The 20,962-nt window shown below is 42.4% G+C and overlaps 1 protein-coding gene across 2 annotated transcripts in view; it reads right to left on the bottom strand.

Moving 5' to 3' along the window:
- Positions 1–20,962, bottom strand: part of POU6F2 (POU class 6 homeobox 2) — a 758,703-nt gene that overhangs the window by 24,350 nt on the left and 713,391 nt on the right. For both annotated transcript variants that reach the window (XM_073678261.1, XM_073678262.1), the window contains exons 7-8: positions 15,496–15,702; positions 561–729 (exon numbers count right to left, since the gene is read on the bottom strand). In XM_073678261.1, coding sequence (XP_073534362.1) covers positions 561–729; positions 15,496–15,702 — 376 coding nt within the window. The remainder of the gene's footprint in view (positions 1–560; positions 730–15,495; positions 15,703–20,962) is intronic.

Raw genomic sequence — 20,962 nt, 5'->3', positions numbered from 1 at the left:
GTGATGCTCTATTCCTTCATGTCTAAATTGTCGGGTACCGGTGTATGCCGCTGCTGAATTGCCGGCCGGCTTTTTTAAAGAAAGCGTCTTCTGAGCAGTTTGTCAGCTTTTGGACACCTTTGAAGGTGTTTTCTATGTGTTCCTATGTGTTTTTGTTTGCCTGCCATTGGTTTTAACGGTGTTCGACGGTGTTCTAAGGTGTTCGACGAACAGTTCGACGAACAGTTCCTCGAACATCCCGGTGTTCGACGAACCGAACCGAACCCGAACACTATGGGGGTGGCTCAACACTACTCAGCACATTCTCCCTGACTATGATATGGAGGATGTCAGTTCTATTTTAGGATTAAACTGCTCTGGAAAATGAACGCTGTGTTGGGTTTACATGCTACGGGCAACAAGGCCATTTTCTTTCACAAATTACTAAAATGTGCTTGGTGTTTAAACACTATTAAGGGATTAAAGACAACTGTGACAGGCTATAGCTATAATACCTTTCTAAGAAACCAAGGTAAGAACTAACCGAATAGAAAAGAATGACATCAGAAGTAAATACTTACTGCTGACTAACTGACCAACACTCAAAGCTGAAGAAGAGGAAGAGGAAGAGGAAGAAGACGAAGATTGGCGGACTGGACTTTGAGCCATTGATGCTTGATTATGAGCCAAGTGCAAAAGATTTGCCTGTGATGCAGCTGGACCCACTGGCGCTTGTGCTGGTTGATGGAGCTATATATCGAAATATAAAAATATGTGCATTGTTGATATGTGCTAGAAATAACATAGATAGATCTGGAAAAAAATGTTATTCAGATTTTGCATTTCTATATGAACCATCATGATAAAACAATAAACTGTATTATAACTTGTGACATATTGTGTTCAGAAATAGTAGTTAATACTCAACTCAATTAAACAGTGAACACTCATATTGAGTAATAGGACTAACCGGGACCTGTTTTTAAACCGTGTGAATTATAATGAACAATAATGCGTATTTCGTTTACTTGACAGTTATTACAATCCCTCCATATGGTGACTTACAACTGGCGGTGCTAAAGCAAGAAATACCTACATCTCCTCTTCAGTACACTGCCTCATATTGGAATAGCTTGGGAAGTGCTAGTGACTTCACTGGCTGTTTCTATCTACCCTATTCGCTATTATTAAAGCAAACCTGTAATCAGGATTTTGCTACGTAAACTACAGGCAGTGTCAGGTTGGTGCTGTTACACTGATTAAAATGATACCAGGGTTGATGAAATCTGTCTTGTGGTTGTTGTGTAATCTTTGATTGCAGTTTGGAAATAATGAGATGCTCGTGCTCCGGGGCGGCCTGTGGGGCGGGGGGGGGGTTTATTTGGTGCTCTGTTCTCATATTCATCCTTATGGGCTTAAATGACAGGTCACTGAACCTTCAGTCACCTGCCTCCTACTTTAAATACTGGGCTTGCACTGCTCATATTGTGGTCTTTTAAAACATTTTTTTACCTCCAGCAAAATGGTGCCGGCGCCTTTGAATGCGCAGTAGCATCTATACCGATAGATGCTACTGCGCATGCGTTGAGGCCATTTTATTAAAGCAAAAAAAAACATTTTAGCTCCAGCAAAATGGAAATGGCTGCAGATTGTGCGCAGTAGCATCTATTGACAAGTGACAGATGCTACTGTGCACGTTTGGTGGCCATTTTGCTGAAGAAACTTTTTTTTGCTCCAACAAAATGGCTGTGGCACGTGCGCAGTAGCATCTATTGGCAAGCGATGCTCTTAAGCTGCGCAAGCCCCTCTCACTGGTGGGCGTCACAGTAGCATCTATCGCTTGTCAATAAATGCAACTGCGCACAATCTGCAGCCATTTTGCTGGAGCTTAAATGTTTTTTTTTGCTTTAACAAAATGGCCTCAATGCATGCGCAGTAGCATCTATCGGCAAGCGATAGACGCTACTGCGCATGCACGGGTGCCATTTTGCTGGAGGTAAAAATTTTTTGAAAAGATCACAATATGAACTGTGCAAGAGAAGTATTTAAAATGGGAGGCAAGTCACTGAAGGTACAGTGACCTGTCATTTAAACCCAGAAGCATGAATAAAAGACAGATCACCATATAAAGCCCCTCCCCCACAGGCCGCCCTGGAACAAGAGCATCTCATTATCGCAAAACTGCAATCAAAGATTAAACAACTACAAGATGGATTTCATCAACCCAGGTGTCATTTTAAACTACAGGCAACCTGACACTCTCTGTAGTTTACTTAGCACAATCCTGATTACAGGGTCTCTTTAAAGTCGGCATATTCTTACTGCAACTGCAGGAAGTGGTAGTCTAAGGCTATGTGCCCATGATGCAGAAATGCTCAGGATTTTTTCCTGAGCGTTTCTGCATCTCCCTGGCAGAAAAAACCCATGTGGATTGTACATGCGTTTTTCCTGCCAGAAACATGCGGATGTGAAGCGTTCTTCACATGCATTTCCGCATGCGTGTTGTCAAGCGCTTTCCAAGCGATTTTAGCATCACTTGGAAAGTGCTTGTCCACTTGGTCACACTATATAAATCCATGCAAATGGCATGGATTTATATACTGTGACCTTAAAGAATGTTTAAAAATAAAAAAATAAATCTATACTTACCTTCTGATGGCCCCCGCAGTCTTGCTTCGCTCCGTCCTGGCTTGCCGGCAGCTCACGGTACACTAAAGGACCTGCCGTCACATGACTATGACGTCAGCGCAGGTCCTTCAGTCCACCGCGATCTGCCGGCAAGGGGGGACAAGCGCACCGGGGGCCGTCAGAAGGTAAATATAATATTTATTTATTTATTTATTTTTTACAGGTACTATGGTACCCGGGTCCGGAGGAGAGTCTCCTGTCCTCCACACACGGGTACCGTCCGCACATTGGAACGCATGGATTCCGCATGTACAGATGCAGTGATGCGGAATCCAAACAATTCAATGCAAGTCAATGGCGGCGAAAACGCAGCGTTTCCGCAAAATAATTGGTAGTGCTGCGTTTTTTTCCTGCAATGATAACCGGCAGCGGAAATTTCCACAGCATGCGCACAGAACATGCGGATTATCATTGGGAAACATGTCAGGCCTTCTACCATGCGTTTTTTAAGCGTTTCTGCAGCGTTTTTGCCGCTGCGTAAACGCTTAAAAAATGCATCGTGGGCACACAGCCTAAGTCTGGAATCACAGTAGTGTATGGCATCTGATGCGACATGCTAATGACACTCGGCTCCAGCTCTGCTGCGAGTTTGATCCGAGTGTCTGTGCTCCATTCCTCTTGGATGATAGGATCGCAGCACAGGTGCAGAGGAGACGGGGAAAGTAATTTCTCCATCTCGTCCATTGCCTGTCTCGGCGTGTATTGGAATGCAATGGGATGACATCCAAGTGCAGTCTGATGTTTCACATGCCCCCATAGACTTGTATAGGTGCAAATGAGCAGAGTCTCCCTGCCAATCACAGCATGCTGCCATTGTTCTCCCATGCTGAATCGGCATAAGAAAATAATCGCTGATCTGAGCTGCCCCTTAGTATAATATTGGGCCAAGTACTATCTGATAAAACATCAGCTAGCAGTTGGCCATGTTATATGCTAGTGTGACCCGGCCTAAAAGTCACTGACATTCATTGGCAACATGGAGGTAGCACCTAATATCTGCTACTTACTTAAAGAGAAGTTCTAATCTATTCATGAGCGCCTCTCTCTCCAGCCTCCCTACTTACTGCTTGTCAGGGGGAGGTGGGCTCCTGAAGGTTCACAGCTCAGACCAGCAGCATGACTGAGCCACTGCTCTTAATGGTGCTCTCTCAGATGCTGCTAGCAAAGGCAGCTTTGCCACTAAAGCGTCAGAGAAGGGCAAGGTTACTGAAGCTGACCGAATAAAGAGATAGGCTACTTTCAAAACGACAGCCTACAAAATGTGCACTTTCCTTCAAATGTGCCCACCCTCATAGTTTCCAAAGGTGGTCAGAATTTTTTACAAACACTTGGCAATTTTACCATTTGAGAAGAAAAGAAAATGCCTTTAAATAAACTATACATCTAAAATTTTGCAAACAAAGAAACACTGCAATTTCTCTATTAAAGAATACCTAGAATTTTGGAAAAAATTGTTTGATATGTTATAGTGACATGTCACAAGTTTTGCTGAGACCCCCGCAGATCATTAAAGATGAAAGGCAGGCTCAGCTGGGTGCTGTGCCCCTAAGTCTCCGATTGGCTTCTGCCACTTCAGTTGTGAAATAACCCTAACCCTAAGAAATTGAGAGATCTCTGTGTGTCTAATAATGATGGCCATTTTTCCCCTTCCTTCCACCTCTTAGTCATGTAACAGTCTGCAGCAGACATCTCACCTTTATCTGAAGTAGTACTCCAAAAATGCTAATCCCTGCCCCTTTGCTGAGCCCTGCCCTTCATCCGCAATCAGCACAAACAGTTCTGATTATTTTTCCAGAACTTGCATCAAATAAGACTGACAAATGGTGGGGCAAGTTTATCTCACTTTTACTTTCATCATTTATTTCTAGGTTCAGTGTTTGTTTAAATGAGTTCATACAATACACCCCAGGGGACCTGCTCCCTCTTTTGTGGTCACATGAAAGCTAGGTATATATAGAACCCTTGTTCGTAAACTGTAGTTTCTAAATTGGATTTAGTTGTAGGGAAAAGGGATCAAAGTGATTAGAGATCTGTGAATGAAGTACAGAATAAAGGTTACTCCAGTAAGGTCAGCTACACATTATAGTCTTATCCTAAAAGAGAAGAGAGGTATAAAGGAAAGTTTTATATATTTTTTACCATTAGTTTTGCATGAAAAAAAAATAAATTGAGGTTGAATGCACCATATACCATAAAGATATTCATAGTGTAGAATGTCTGGCAATCTCGAACTGGCAAATCAATCCTGCCAGCTTAAGATAAGGACACTTTCCAATTTTTAGCTTGAGTACAGTAAATGAAAGGGGTTGTCCTGAACTGTAAATAGTTAGATATGGTAGAACTGTTTGGAGTGTCCAATATCTTTGGTCCAGACTTCCGAATCATTACTGTTACCACCCTCATAAGCAAAATGGCCCCTTCAGACATTTTATTTGGGGGGGGTAGCAGAACTCTTTACTCTGCACTGTCAGATACCGTAGTCCCCTCATTCTAGGAAATAGTGGGGCCCTGACCTTTCAGCAATTTGTTAGAACTTGTTTTTGTATAATGAAGTCTACTGGAGCACAAGCTAGTGTCCTGTACCTCTAAGGGGCATGTCATTAATAAAAGTAAGGTGGAGGGACTGACCATTCACAAGTATCATTTTGCTACTAATACTTTTTCATAGCATGAAAAGAACTGCTGCCACAACTTGGTTTAGACCTTTGTGGGTTAATTAAAATGGCAATGCATGCTCCCAAGTGACATACTTAGGGCTGCCTGCACTCAAGAAGGAATTATTCTAAAAAGGAATGTTTGCCAAATACAGATTTAATACATTTTATGATAAAAGTAAAAATTTTCAGTGACTTTTTATTTTTCCCAATTAATTCTACAAAACTCTATGTCTAACATCCTAAAATAATTTTTACATAGCAAAACATTTGACTGTGACTAAGAATAATCTTGGAGATGGTGGTGCCGAATGCATGAAGAGTCAAGCTTGTCGGCTCCACATGCTCTTTCTAAGTTGATTGACGGCCAATGGACTGGGATATGCTATTGCAAGTCAGCCCTAGCGGTAACCAGAACTTGTGTAAAGCAAGGAGCTCTGATATTGGCTTCATCTGCTCATTGTACATGTGCTGAGTGTGGGAGAAGTGAGAAATACCTGCAAATATCCCCTACAATGCACCATTTATAATATCGGTGTCTTCTTATGAGGGACCTCTGGTCATCTGAAGACACTAGATGCGATTACTACCTTTGTGCTCCTTAGAGCTGCAAAGGTATTAAACATGGGTTTGATAAAAGAGTATAGGATAATACTGTTCCCTGTGTGCTTTTGACTTTAAACTAATTTTATAAAATGAGGTGCAGTTGGTAGAATCTAAATCCTATATACATTATTAAATTGAACATTCCATACCCTCAATGGCCCCAGTTCATCAGATTTTTTAATCAGATGATAGAAAAAAACTGTTTAAAAGGTCACAAAAGTTATATGCAACTCATGGTTGCAAAACATTTTATGACTTCTGGCATTTTTTTTACAACAGTCCCAACCAGCTCCGCCAAACATTTAAATAGAAGGCATAGCTGAAGCGGGAGTGGTTGTTGTCGAGCGGTGTTGATATTTTAATCACAATTTATGCTACAAAAATGGTGTCAATTACAAAAGAAAGGTGTTCCAGTTTTGGACTGGAGTCCATTTCTTACCCTAGGGCAGGCCAGTTAAAAGATGCACTAAATTCAATAAGAAACACACCTCTTAATAAATTTGGTGCATCAAACTCAAGTGCACCCTTGCAAAATACTAGCCAATGTGGTTAGTTAATGTTCTTTATTTAGATATTGTACAGATATTGTGTAAATGTTTTCAGTCTTGTGACCTTCATCAGGCAATCGGTGGTAGATAATATAGATAATAACTACATAGCAGACACATATTTATAAAACGAAAAAGAAAAGGATAGAAGATTATAGCCAGATATCATGTTATGTATTCAATCAGTATAAACAATTAGCCTGTGCTAGACTACAGAGATAAATAACAAATCTATGGTAGAGCAAAATACCTGAGGAATGTCAGATTCCTAAATTTAGGATTACAAGTCTAACATAGTTACATACATAAACTCAGTAAATGTAAGCTGATCTCAAATTTGTAAGCCAACAACAGTAACACTGAGAAATACAGCAGTAAGGCCCCCAAACACATTAGATGGCTGATGGATGAACAATGCTTTGGCCAATCCTTCGTCCAACAGTCATCTCAACCATCTCTTCCACACATAGATGTGTTCATCTGTCGGAGCTCTCCTTTGTTCTCTATGAAAAAGCCACTGACAGAAATCTCCGTCAGTGACTTATCTCCGGAAGAACAAAAGTGATTGGCAGTCCTAAATCGGATATGCCCGATTAACATCTCCCCAACAATCATGCAGACAGCTCCCTCATACACATTAAGGTGTTGCACCAACCTCTCGAAATCGATGAACGACATTAGACTAATGTGTATGGGAAGATTAAGACACATTTTACTCAATGGATGTAATAGGCAGAAAATCCATAAACAGCACCCCAGACATAGCAATGCTGAGCATGAAAGCATCTGTGATTTTATACTTAGTATCTGTTAGAAAAAATGTTCACATGCTTCCACGACATGTTATCATATAGTGGCATTTTCACTTATTAAAAGGTATATCCAGGATTTAAAAAAAATGTGCTTAAGTACTAACAGGCAGGTAGTTACTACCTACTCGCCTTTTAAGGCCAGTGCTGTTCTCCGCCGGCACAGAGTGGTCACAGACTTCTGCTCACTAGTGTTGAGCCACCCCCGTAGTGTTCGGGTCCGGTTCGGTTCGTCGAACACCGGGATGTTCGAGGAACTGTTCGTCGAACTGTTCGTCGAACACCTTAGAACACCGTCGAACACCGTTAAAACCAATGGCAGGCAAACAAAAACACATAGAAACACATAGAAAACACCTGCAAAGGTGTCCAAAAGCTGACAAACTGCTCAGAAGACACTCTCTTTAAAAAAGCCGGCCGGCAAATTCAGCAGCGGCATACACCGGTACCCGACAATTTAGACAAGAAGGAATAGAGCATCACACATAGATTAGATAGATAGAAACATGTCAGTCACACAAATAAGAAGCACAGTGACAGTGTTGGTTACTGCACTTGTCATTTAGTGTAAAGGATTTATTAAAAAAAATATTAGTGTTTTCATGCACCGTCTCTTTAAAAAAGCCGGCCGGCAATTCAGCATCTGTACCCGACAATTTAGAACAGACAGAATAGAGCTTCACACATAGATTAGATAGATAGAAACATGTCAGTCACATATCTATGAAGTACAGTGACAGTGTTGCTTTCTGTACTTGTCATTTAGTGTAAAGGATTTATTTAAAAAAATAATAGTGTTTTCATGCACTGTCTCTTTAAAAAAGCCGTCCGGCAATTCAGCATCTGTACCCGACAATTTATAACAGAAAGAATAGAGCTTCACACATAGATTAGATAGATAGAAACATGTCAGTCACATATATAATAAGTACAGTGACAGTGTTGGTTACTGTACTTGTCATTTAGTGTTAAAATAAAGGATTTATTAAAATAAAAATTGGCGTGGGGGTCCCCCATAATTTTAGGCTCTAGCGGAGGTTAAGCAGACGGCTGGGGCAGATGTTTGAAGCCTCGGAAGGGGGTAATACCCACGGAGCTTCCCAGGCTACTAATATCAGCCCCCAGCTGAATACCTAGTCTTTACTAGCTATTAAAATGGGGGACCCCCTCAAAAAAATGACGTGGGGTCCCCCCTATTTTAATAGCTAGCAAAGGCTAGGCAGACAGCTGGGGGCTGATATTAATAGCTCAGGAAGGGTGCCATGAATATTGGCCCCCTCCCAGGCTAGAAACATCAGCCGTCAGCCGCCCCAGAAATGGCGCATCCATAGGATGCGCCAATTCTGGCACTTAGCCTCGCTCTTCCACGCTGCCCTGGTGCGGTGGCAAGGGGTAATAGGGCTGGGGTTGATGTCAGCTTATAATGCCAGCTGACATCAAGCCCAGGTTAGTAATGGAGAGGCGTCTATAAGACACCCCCATTACTAACCCCATAGTCAAAGTTAAAAAAAAACACAAACACCCAGAATAAAGTCCTTTAATTGAAATAAACACACAATTCTTTATTGTTCTAAATTAAACCATACTTACCGTCACGCCCATTCCAGCTGAAGCCAACGATCTCCTGCAATAAAAGTAAAATAATAAAGCAACCTCATCCTTACCTTTCCTTGGTTCCCAGGACAGCTCCAGCTCTGCTACATCGAGATGACAGGCTGGACCGCAGCAGAAAGCTGCCATCCAGCCTGTCATCCCGCGGCAACTGAGAAGCGCAGGCATGCTTGCGCTCCTCAGTGTCTGACTGTGACGGCATCCAGATGAGCCGAGGTCATGTCCAATGAACTCGGCTCACCTCATGCACGTCACTGACAGCGTGGGAAAATTCTCACGCTGAAGTGCTGAGTGCAGGAGAATTCTCCCACGCTGTCAGTGAGGTGCATGAGGTGAGCTGAGTTCATTGGACATGAGCTCACCTCATGCACGTCACTGACAGCGTGGGAGAATTCTCCTGCACTCAGCACTTCAGCGTGAGAATTTTCCCACGCTGTCAGTGACGTGCATGAGGTGAGCCGAGTTCATTGGACATGACCTCGGCTCATCTGGATGCCGTCACAGCGAGACAGTGAGGAGCGCAAGCATGCCTGCGCTTCTCAGTGTCCGCGGGATGACAGGCTGGATGGCAGCTTTCTGCTGCGGTCCAGCCAGTCATCTCGATGTAGCAGAGCTGAAGCTGTCGTGGGAACCATGGAAAGGTAAGGATGATGTTGCTTTATTATTTTTCTTTTATTTCAGGAGATCGTTGGCTTCAGCTGGAATGGGCGTGATGGTAAGTATGGTTTAATTTAGAACAATAAAGAATTGTGTGTTTATTTCAATTAAAGGACTTTTTTCTGGGTGTTGTGTTTTTTTTAAATACTTTACTAGAAATTCATGGCGGTCATGTCTAATACTGGCGTGACCCCATGAATTTTGGGCTTGGGGCCAGCTGATAATACCAAGCTGGCCCTAACCCCTTTATTACCCAGTGAGCCACCGCACCAGGGCCCTGGATGAGTTGGGTACAGCGCCAGAAGATGGCGCTTCTATGAACGCGCCATTTTCCGGGGTGGCTGCGGACTGCAATTTGCAGCGGGGGGGGGGGGGGGCCCAGAAAGCTTGGGCCTCCCTGCGCTGCAGATTCCAGCCCCCAGCTGCCTAGTTGTACCTGGCTGGACACAAAAACAGGGCGAAGCCCCACGTCAATTTTCTTTAAATTATTTCATGAAATAATTAAGAAAAAAAGGGCTTCCCTATATTGTTGTGTCCGGCCAGGTACAAATAGGCAGCTGGTGGTTGGGGGCAGCCCGTTCCTGCCTGCTGTACCTGGCTGGACACAAATATAGTGCGAAGCCCCACTTCAATTTTTTTTAATTATTTCATGAAATTCATGAAATAATTAAGAAAAAAAGGCCTTCCCTTTATTGTTGTGTCCGGCCAGGTACAAATAGGCAGCTGGTGGTTGGGGGCAGCCCGTTCCTGCCTGCTGTACCTGGCTGGACACAAATATAGTGCGAAGCCCCACTTCAATTTTTTAAAATTATTTCAGGAAATAATAATCAGAATTCTCCCACGCTGTCAGTGACGTGCATAAGGTGAGCTCATGTCCAATGAACTCAGCTCACCTCCTGCACGTCACTGACAGCGTGGGAGAATTCTCCTGCACTCAGCGCTTCAGCGTGAGAATTTTCCCACGCTGTCAGTGACGTGCATGAGGTGAGACGAGTTCATTGGACATGAACTCGGCTCATCTGGATGTCGTCACAGAGAGACGCTGAGCAGCGCAAGCAAGCCTGCGCTTTTCAGTGTCTGCGGGATGACAGGCTGGATGGCAGCGTTCTGCTGCGGTCCAGCCTGTCATCTCGATGTAGCAGAGCTGAAGCTGTCGTGGGAACCATGGAAAGGTAAGGATGAGGTTGCTTTATTATTTTTCTTTTATTGCAGGAGATCGTTGGCTTCAGCTGGAATGGGCGTGACGGTAAGTATGGTTTAATTTAGAACAATAAAGGATTGTGTCTTTATTTCAATTAAAGGACTTTATTCTGGGTGTTTGTGTTTTTTTTAACTTTTACTATGGGGTTAGTAATGGGGGTGTCTTATAGACGCCTCTCCATTACTAACCTGGGCTTGATGTCAGCTGGCATTATAAGCTGACATCAACCCCAACCCTATTACCCCCTGCCACCGCACCAGGGCAGCGTGGAAGAGCGAGGCTAAGTGCCAGATTTGGCGCATCCTATGAATGCGCCATTTCTGGGGCGGCTGACGGCTGGTGTTTCTAGCCTGGGAGGGGGCCAATATTCATGGCACCCTTCCTGAGCTATTAATATCAGCCCCCAGCTGTCTGCCTAGCCTTTGCTAGCTATTAAAATAGGGGGGACCCCACGTCATTTTTTTGGGGGGGTCCCCCATTTTAATAGCTAGTAAAGGCTATGTATTCAGCTGGGGGCTGATATTTGTAGCCTGGGAAGCTCCGTGGGTATTACCCCCTTCCCAGGCTTCAAACATCTGCCCCAGCCGTCTGCTTAACCTCCGCTAGAGACTAAAATTAAGGGGAACCCCACGCCAATTTTTTTAATAATAAATCCTTTATTTTAATACTAAATGACAAGTACAGTAACCAACACTATCACTGTACTTCATATATATGTGACTGACATGTTTCTATCTATCTAATCTATGTGTGAAGCTCTATTCTGTCTGTTATAAATTGTCGGGTACCGCTGCTGAATTGCCGGCCGGCTTTTTTAAAGAGACAGTGCATGAAAACACTATTATATTTTTTAATAAATCCTTTACACTAAATGGCAAGTACAGTAATCAACACTGTCACTGTACTTCATATATATGTGACTGAGATGTTTCTATCTATCTAATCTATGTGTGATTCTCTATTCCTTCTATTCTAAATTGTCGGGTACAGATGCTGAATTGCCGGCCGGCTTTTTTAAAGAGACGGTGCATGAAAACACTATTATTTTTTTTGATAAATCCTTTACACTAAATGACAAGTACAGTAATCAACACTGTCACTGTACTTCATATATATGTGACTGACATGTTTCTATCTATCTAATCTATGTGTGAAGCTCTATTCTGTCTGTTATAAATTGTCGGGTACCGCTGCTGAATTGCCGGCCGGCTTTTTTAAAGAGACAGTGCATGAAAACACTATTATTTTTTTTGATAAATCCTTTACGCTAAATGACAAGTACAGTAAGCAGCACTTTCACTGTACTTCGTATATATGTGGCTGACATGTTTATATCTATCTAATCTATGTGTGAAGCTCTATTCTTTCGGTTCTAAATTGTCGGGTACCGGTGTATGCCGCTGCTGAATTGCCGCTTTTCATGTTTCACTGTTGGCACTGTTCCCATCGATTTGGGCAATCACTGTAATGCCACAACCACCATGGCTGCGACATTACAGTGAGTGGCAGACAATCCCTGCATGATTGGCGCTCTAAATAGCGCCAGACATGCAGGACAAGCTTTTGGTGCACGAACAGTTATCGAACATAACCTCGAACAGCCGAATTTTTTGCAAATCGTTCGGGTTCATCGAACAACTCGAACACCGCCCAAAACAGCTCGAATTTGAGATTGGCGAACAGTTCTAGTCGAACACCGCTCATCTCTACTGCTCACATCACGCCGACAGAGTGGTAGTTTCTTTTCCTATTGACAGGGCGGGACTACTGGTGTCATGGTGATTGACAGCAGTCTCTCTGCTGCCTAAGTGGGGGAAGCCGGCTGTCAATCAGCATGACACTAGTAGTCCCACCCTGTCAACAGAAAGAAAAACTGCTGCTCTGTTGACAGGGAGCAGCTGAATCTCTGGCAGGAGCGGTCAATGACCGGCACCAGGTACAACAGGCAGGTAGTTGACTCTGTTAGCAACTACATGACTTTTTTTTTAAAGTCCCGGATATCCCCTTTAAGGACCTATATTATAGACCGGCAGTGCACTCCACTTTCCACTGTGTGGATCCAAGCACAAGGCAATACAATGTGGCTGAGGTCAATGAGGTTAATAGAAACCAAACCATGTTATTTATTGGTAAAATGTAATTGATTTTATTACACATGTATACTAATGAGTTAATAAACCTCCAAATGTATATTAAATTAGAGGCATCAATGGTAATAGCAGCAATGTATGTACACACACTAACATCCATGTTTAGTAGCCTAGACTTTTAGCATTAGGAAAGGCGGATTTTATTGAAGAGAGTTGCAAAGTCATACAGTGTGACTACTTTTAGACTTTGATATATGAGGCCCAAGGTATTTTCAGCAGTACTCAGCATGAACAAAATTAATTTCTTTTATTATAAAATGCCAAGCCAATAATCTGTAAACAGCTATCTCCATGGCCGCCTAAGGGCTAACTAGATTTTCCCATATGAACTCACTTACTAGACACTATTGGTTGATACTACAGTAGATGTCACAGATATCACCCCCTACTTAATGAGGCTTGGAGACTTTTTTCACACATGGAAATCATACACCAAACACATGATGATGACTAAAATTAACACTTAGAACATGGAATGTGCCAATTGTTATTTCAATATTTCTAGAAACTTCACATTCTAATGTCAGAACCTGATTTTATAGCGACAATGGATTCTACTTACTATTACTTTTAATTTTAATATAATATTATTACTTTTCCTGCCAAAGAGGTCTGTCACAGATCACTTTTGACATTAGTGTCATTTAATGGTCCTTCTCTTTTTAAAAAGGAAGTTCTTCAACAGATGGAGAGTTTATTATGAAGCACTTTGTTAATCACCATAATTTAGAAATACAGTTGAATGCTGTAGCCCTTCAATAAATGCAGTCAGACTGTGGTCTTGAAATTCTTAATACTTCTGATATAGTTAAATAGAACCTTTCACTACTTTTTAATGCTAAACTCGGTACCTTATGATAAAGTGACTGAGGAGCTTAATAAAATGTACTTCTCTCTATTGCGGATATATTTTCTTACAAAGTTTAGGATGCCTAATGTGCTAATTTTTCCCTCAACTTAAGGGGCATTTACAGAGATTCTTCTCTAAGGATGTTTATTTTTTCCCCTCCATGATATTTCCCAATCTTAAGAAGGCACCATTATTAATGGGGAAAAAAAGCAAATGTCTCAAGAGGAGGCCAGAATCGGCTTTTTCAGTGATATGAGGTAATACTAATGTCTAAACTCTTATCACAATGAGATCTCCAGAAGCAGAGATCAGTCATTACATGCTCCAGGAGAGGAAGAGAGCCGCATTGTAATGTCATTTACACACTATTCTCTGGATCTATCAGAGGTATGGAGGAATAATTCCTTAGACCTGGGATAGATTCAAAGTGTTGTACATGACGAATGGTGCTTGCACGATCATCTTCATCACTGGTCACTGCTGCAATTCTCCTCTCCTGGAGCTGTCATGTCATATCTCAATGTGATAAGGTTAGACACTTCAGTCTTACTACCTCACACTGAAAAAGGCAAATTTGACATTCTCTGGGGACTTTTGCTTTTTTCCTCCCTGTATAACACTGCCTGCTTATGATTGGGTAACATTATATAGGAGATAAGTAAACACCCCCAGAGAAGAATCTTTGCTAATGCTGCCTTAGTTGCGAGATAAATTAACATATTAGGTGCTCTAAACTTTAGAGGATATTTCAGCTCAGAGTTCATAGAAGGAGCCCACAGAACCTTAAGGATTTGAAGAGTGTTTGTGTGAAAGAATGGGGAAATCACTCCTGAGCAATGCATGCGACTAGTTTCTCTATACAGGAGGCACCTTGAAGCTGTCATCACCAACAAGCTTTTGTAGGAGGTATTAACTAAATTTAAGTAAACTTGTTCAATACTTTTTCTCTGTGTCATTTCTCATTATTAGTATGAGAAAATATCAGAACTCAATACGGTTACTTTGAAGCAAAATTTTTAATGCAGTCCAGGAAAACAACAAACGTTTCGGCCAACATGGCCTTCATCAGTGCAATTCGACCGCTGGGGAGAGCAGAGATAGAGGGAGGAAGAGACACTGTATCTCTACGGTGAGGGTCCCTGGGACCTGTGTCACTCGAGGTAGAAGAATATTGTGTGGCTGGAACGCGGTGTACACCTCTTGTTCATAAGTCTGCCGAAATGTTTGTTGCTTTCCTGGACCGCATTAAAAATTTTGCTTCAAAGTAACCATATTGAGTGCCGAGGTTTGCTCATACAAGTTTGGCTTTGGACCCTACTTGAGCACCTTTCTGGTAGTGCTGCGTCTCCTTTTTGATTTCTCATTATTATACATAACTTAATTTATTGGCATCTATGGTTTGATTTCTCTGCCTGTGTGGATTGGATGTTTTTTTACCGACATCTTGTGAGAATTTAATTTCAGCAGCACCTTTAGAAATATGTTTACTTAGAAAATTGCTGACGTATTCAATACTTATTTCACCCGCTGTATCTCTATAATGTTTTACATTGAGGTCAATGGGGTATGAATCGAACAAACTCGTGACGTGTCTTATGTCCTCACACATGTAAAAATCCCAGTAATGCATATTAGGACATAGATAGTTCATTATTACAAAATATTTAACTTATTTTACTTGTAACACAAAAATTCATAAATGCCATGAAAAAGGAACTGGTTATATTTCATATACAAATTACCTGTTGGCCAGGTTTGAGTGGAGAAAGCGTAATCCCCTGGGTATTGATCACTGGTAATATTTGGTTCCCTATTACAGTGGCAATGATCTGTCCCTGGGCGTTAGTCAGCAGTTGTGGCGTGATGGGTTGCACTTGAAGTCCCTGAGCTCCGGCTCCCGCTTGGTTTGATGACACTGGGCTTGGCATGAGTGGAATTGTTCCAATAATCTGTAAAGAATGATAGTTGTCTGCATATTATTAACATTTAATGCTAAAAACACCTTCTCCAAATATATAACATGGACAACAGTTATCTGTGATGATTTCAATTATACAACATTGGCCAAGTGACTCGTAAAAAAGTGAAGATAAGCAAAAAAAAAGTCTTTAAAAAACCTTCACAAAAAAGTTCACAAATTTCCCACCTGGATTTTAGATGGACAGAGCACTGCAGGAAACTGTGAGAAATGTTTAGGTGTCACATTACTGTTCTATATTGTAATAATGAGTACGAAAGCAAAAATACAGATGATGATTTTCATTTAGCTGAATGTGCTTTAATAAAGTTCTTGTGTTTTTAATTTAATGAAACATTTATATGGGAATGCCCTAAGGAAATGAAGCTAGCCAAACAGTAGTCATCCACACTGTGGTGGATGTGCAAGTCCAGTATGTTCAATACGCATGCCGAGCAAGACCATGTGGTCACATACTATATACTTAGCTCCACTCAGCCACTGGCTTCAAGTCTGTCCTGGTGTTATATACCATTTAGTAATCACCAAAATGCTTTTTCTTAAGGTGACAGCAAGTGTACAACTTATTCCATCAATTACATTTCCAGGTAAAAAAAACTAAGAAAAAAAAACTAGAAACGTGTACAGATCCATTATGCGGCTGTATAATGACCCTTTTTAATATCTGTGTCATAAAATATAATAAACTGGGTTGTTTTATGCTGATTGGATTGTGTCTCATTTGACTGAGACCATATTCTTTCTGCATTACTATTTTTTTTCTTCACTGGATTACTATTATTCACTAATATAGAAAAGATATATATATTTTTTTAAAAGTTTGTGAAGTTGGATTTTCTACCTTTTCCTGCTGCTGATTGTGTCCAGGCAGAGACGCTCTCCCTGCTCCGAACTACATGGGAATCCCTTCTTATGGTAAAATATACCTTTGAAATTACAAACACTTCAATTTTCCCGTCTTGCTGGACCTGCAACTCTGATATGAATTCCGCTAAAGAGTTCCTGTTCGATAAAAGAATGTTATACCAGTTCTAGTTTGAAGTTAAAGAGGTGGTCCACTACAATGTATAATGCGCCCATCGATTTAAACCTATTAAATAAGTAGTTTTGTAAATACCTTATGTTGCCATATAAGCCTGTGAGCTGCGCTATCGCTGCTCGCTAAGACCACATCACGTGACCCCGGCTGCAGCTGCTGCTGACATCCGCCGATGTCACGTCAACTTCCGTACCGCCTTGCGTGACCGAGGTGTGACCTAGTTGCACGCTCCCTGATTGACTAAGCTGTGGCCAGTGTTTCACCGCACGTCACAGCCCAGTATCCAGCTTGCGCTCTCCCTCTCTCTTCTGCTTTCATTGACCACAAGCACGTGCTGGATACTGGGCTGTGACATGCATTGAAACACAGCCCAGTCAATCAGGGAGCATGCGGCTGGGTCATCCCTGGGTGATGCAAGGGGGTCCGAAAGTTGAGATGACATCATCGGATGTCAGCGGCGGCTGCGACCAGGGGTCACGTGATTGAAACTGTGCGAGCAGCGATAGCACCGCTGACAGGCACATATAGCAGAAGAAGGTATTTACAAAAACGTATTTAAAAGGTTTAAATCAATGCGCGCATTATACAATGTAGTGGACCACCTCTTTAAGCAGATCACAACATTTGAAGGACTTTGGTTGCATCCCTTGCTTGGAGCTCTTCTTTTATAATCATAGCTTACTTATTCTGAAACATTCTAAAAACGTTGTGGTTAATGCAGCTGGAACTTCTATACCTATTTTATGGAAATGTAGATAACCAACCATGGTAAGACAGCTGCTTTCCTGCATATATGAAATTATGTGCATAGAGGATCTCACAATATCTCTGACTAGATGTTCTTTTACTTTTATCTGGTTCCATTGGATTTTTTAGCAGTCCTAAGTGAAATATAAGAATGCTTTGTGGCCCTTGACTTGAGCATTTAATGCTGATTGATTACTGACCATTCACTGCTTTCAGATGACCACATCTCCTGGGCAGGGGGAGGAAGCAAAAGAGTATACAGACATTACAGCAGGGGATCACAGAGGATTCATTTTGTGAAGTAAATATTTCACTGCCTGTTTATAAACAATATTTTACCTCACAAAATGAATCCTCTGTGATCCCCTGCAGTAATGTCTGTATACTCTTTTGCTTCCTCCCTGCCCAGGAGATGTGGTATGATCAGACCATGTTCCGTACACTGTCAGGCCCAGCCAATTTTGTTCGTGGGAAAACCTCTTTAAATACAATTTGTTCACCCTTCCCATTGTTTGGCCTTCATTATGTTGATGGAGCTTCTTCCTCTCTTAGTCTTGCCCCTTCTGTATGCTCTGATATTTACATTGAGAATATTTTTTCTGGAGATCATTACAGCCTATGACTGTTGATATTTTGTATGTCTATTGTTTATACATGCTGCTGTGCTCTTTTATGTTTGTTTTTTGATGGTTATCTTGCCCCATGTGGTTTGTATTTTCCATGTAAAAGAAAAAAATAATTCCAAAAAATAAATATAAATACTGGCAATACTGCCTAACATTCAGCAGTAATTGACAGGATACTTATAATAAAAATTGACCCACAGATCTTTGGTCTACTTCGTGTTGTTACATCATTTGCATTTAGCTTTAAGGTGGAAGAAATGTGAAATAACTAACGTACTCTCGCCACATTGATTATATTTTAGTTGGTATGGTATGCTGACATTTACAGGCACTTAAGAACTATCAGCATTATTGAAAGTCGTTATTTCAAACCTAACAAGAATTACAAGTTTCAAGCAAGTGTATGACTTCAGGATCTGAATATTGAATTATATGATTTTTAGCAAAAGTTGTTAGTGGGCTACAATAAATTGTGCTCACTTAATAGAAGGTATAAAACTTATAAAGAAACCTGACTGCTCGTATTACAGGGAATTCAGACTGACCCTTATCTTCTTGCATCTACAGTCTTGCCTTTTTTAATCTATGCAAGTCCAAAATTCTGTTCAGATTTATTTTATAATATATTTTTAAGGTTGGGGCTCTGTTTTTCTAAAACAGAAATCTGACCAACCCTACGATATAGTTCAATGCTAAAATTCTGGCTGCCTGTAGTCATTACCTTGGTGGGGGACTTAGGAGTTCTCTGAAGGTAAATTTATTATGTTCAAGAGGAGCTATGTATATCTGTTTGAACAGGGGCGTAACGGCCTGAGGATGTACATTCAACTGATTGCATTGCAGCGAACCAGTCCCTACACTGCAATCAGAAGCTGGCAGCTGACAACGGCTTGCCAGTCACCAGCAGCGCATGGCAGTGACGTCATGCGCTGCCCATGCTGGCACACTGAAATCAGCTACAGAAGAGCATGCCGTCTGTCATAAGAGTGTAGGTGGGTAAGATTATTTTTTCTTTTAATATATGGGAAAAGAGTGGTAGATTATTATACCAGTAAGGGGCCCAGGATGGGGGTCATTCTAAAAGTAAAGGGCCCAAAATGGTGGGCATTATACAAGTATGGGGTCCAGGATGGGGAGCATTATACAAGGAAGGAGCCCAGGATAGGGAGAATTATGCAAGGAAGGGGCCTAGGATGGAGGTCATTATACCAGGAAGTGGCTCATAATGGAGGACATTAAACTAAAAGGGACTAGTGTTGAGCCATCCCCGTAGTGTTCGAGTTCGGTTCGGTTCGTCGAACACCCGTGTGTTCGCCGAACTGTTTGTCGAACACCTTCGAACACCATTAAAACCAATGGCAGGCAAACAAAAACACATAGAAACACATAGAAAACACCTTCAAAGGTGTCCGAAAGCTGACAAACTGCTCAGAAGACAAAACCAACACATGGAAAAGTGACAAGTACATATAGTCATGCGAAAAGAAAAGAGGTGGAGGAGTAAAAGGAGGGGGAGACACAGATATAGGCAAGTCATGCCCTTCTAAAATCCAAAAAGTGAGAAGCCGACACGGCCAGTCCGTTCCTGCCCGTGCCACCTCCGTGTCGCCGGGTTTGTGCCAGAGCCGCGGTGGACCCTGACGGCCAGCCCCCCTCTCCCAATACTGGTGCCTGTCCGCTGGTGGGTCGAGCGAGCCCCCCTGTGGTGGAGGCAGCTCTAAGCTTTTTAATTTAAATTGTCTCTCTAATTTGAATGAATACACTTTAAATCCTTTTACAAGGATCTATTGGAGGGCAAGTCTCATGCCAGCAGCCGCGTAATTCCAGCTCCAATAGCGTCCACTAAAGCTGCTGCAGTTAAAAAGCTTTTATAAGGATCGAGCTCGGCTGTCCACCGCAAGGCGTCCTACCGCAAGTCCCAGCCCCTATGCCTTGGGGTGCCTCCTGATGCTCTTCACTGAGTATCCCGGGGTCCCGAAGCATTTCCTTTGAAAAAATTAAGTGTCCAAACTACAGGTTGTGTAGCTTGCTTAACAGCCGGGATAATCCGCTGACTAGCAGACACTGCTACTAGGCACAAAGTATTTCCTGGGCTAGATGCAGTTAAAAATTTGGAATTAGATACTCTCGTTGGATGCTGAGAAAGCATTCCATAGAGTCTTCTGGCACGCCATATATTATTCTCTTAAAAAGCTTGGGGTAGGGGTCTAGGGGACCCTTTTATAGCCAAAATCACGGCCCTGTATCGCAATACGTCACCTAGGCTGAAGATAAATGGAACTGTAGCACCCTGAGGGCTCGGCTGCTACAGAGGTATTGCACCTCACCCAGAGGTGTGATATCTCACTCTCAGGTAAGGATGGAGTGTGGATCAGGACCCGACACCTGCATGCATTACACCACATTGCCGTGGGGCAGGGCGACCAATATGCCCCTGAGATGGGCACGACAGTCCTTTTCCCTGGCTGGAGTGGGGGGAGGGAACACTGAGGAAGGGGAACCCTGTAGTGCAGGAGCAGGGAGGAAGCAGTTCCTGGGTGCATTGAGAAGGGAGTATAAAAGGTGGGCACCATCTTAGTTCAGTGCAGAGAAGTCTGAGCAGAAGTGACAGGGAGCAGGGGCTCTGCATGAGCTCTGCTCCGGAGGCGGGCCTAGTAACAGAGGCCCAGGCCTGGAAGAGGGAGAAGGAAGGAAGAGGAGCGGAGAAGGCTCCAGGAACGAGGAACGAAGGGATCCCAGGGGTGCCGACGGGCGAGTCGCCACCGCACGCCCGAATCCAACTGCGTGGAGGGGTCAGGCCAAAGGGGGAGACCGGTCCC

The sequence above is a fragment of the Phyllobates terribilis genome, unplaced genomic scaffold (genome assembly GCF_046119375.1).
Source record: "Phyllobates terribilis strain yellow unplaced genomic scaffold, ASM4611937v1 Scaffold_4__5_contigs__length_816908805, whole genome shotgun sequence".
Taxonomy (NCBI): Eukaryota; Metazoa; Chordata; class Amphibia; order Anura; family Dendrobatidae; genus Phyllobates; species Phyllobates terribilis.
This window is presented reverse-complemented; position numbering and strand designations above follow the sequence as displayed.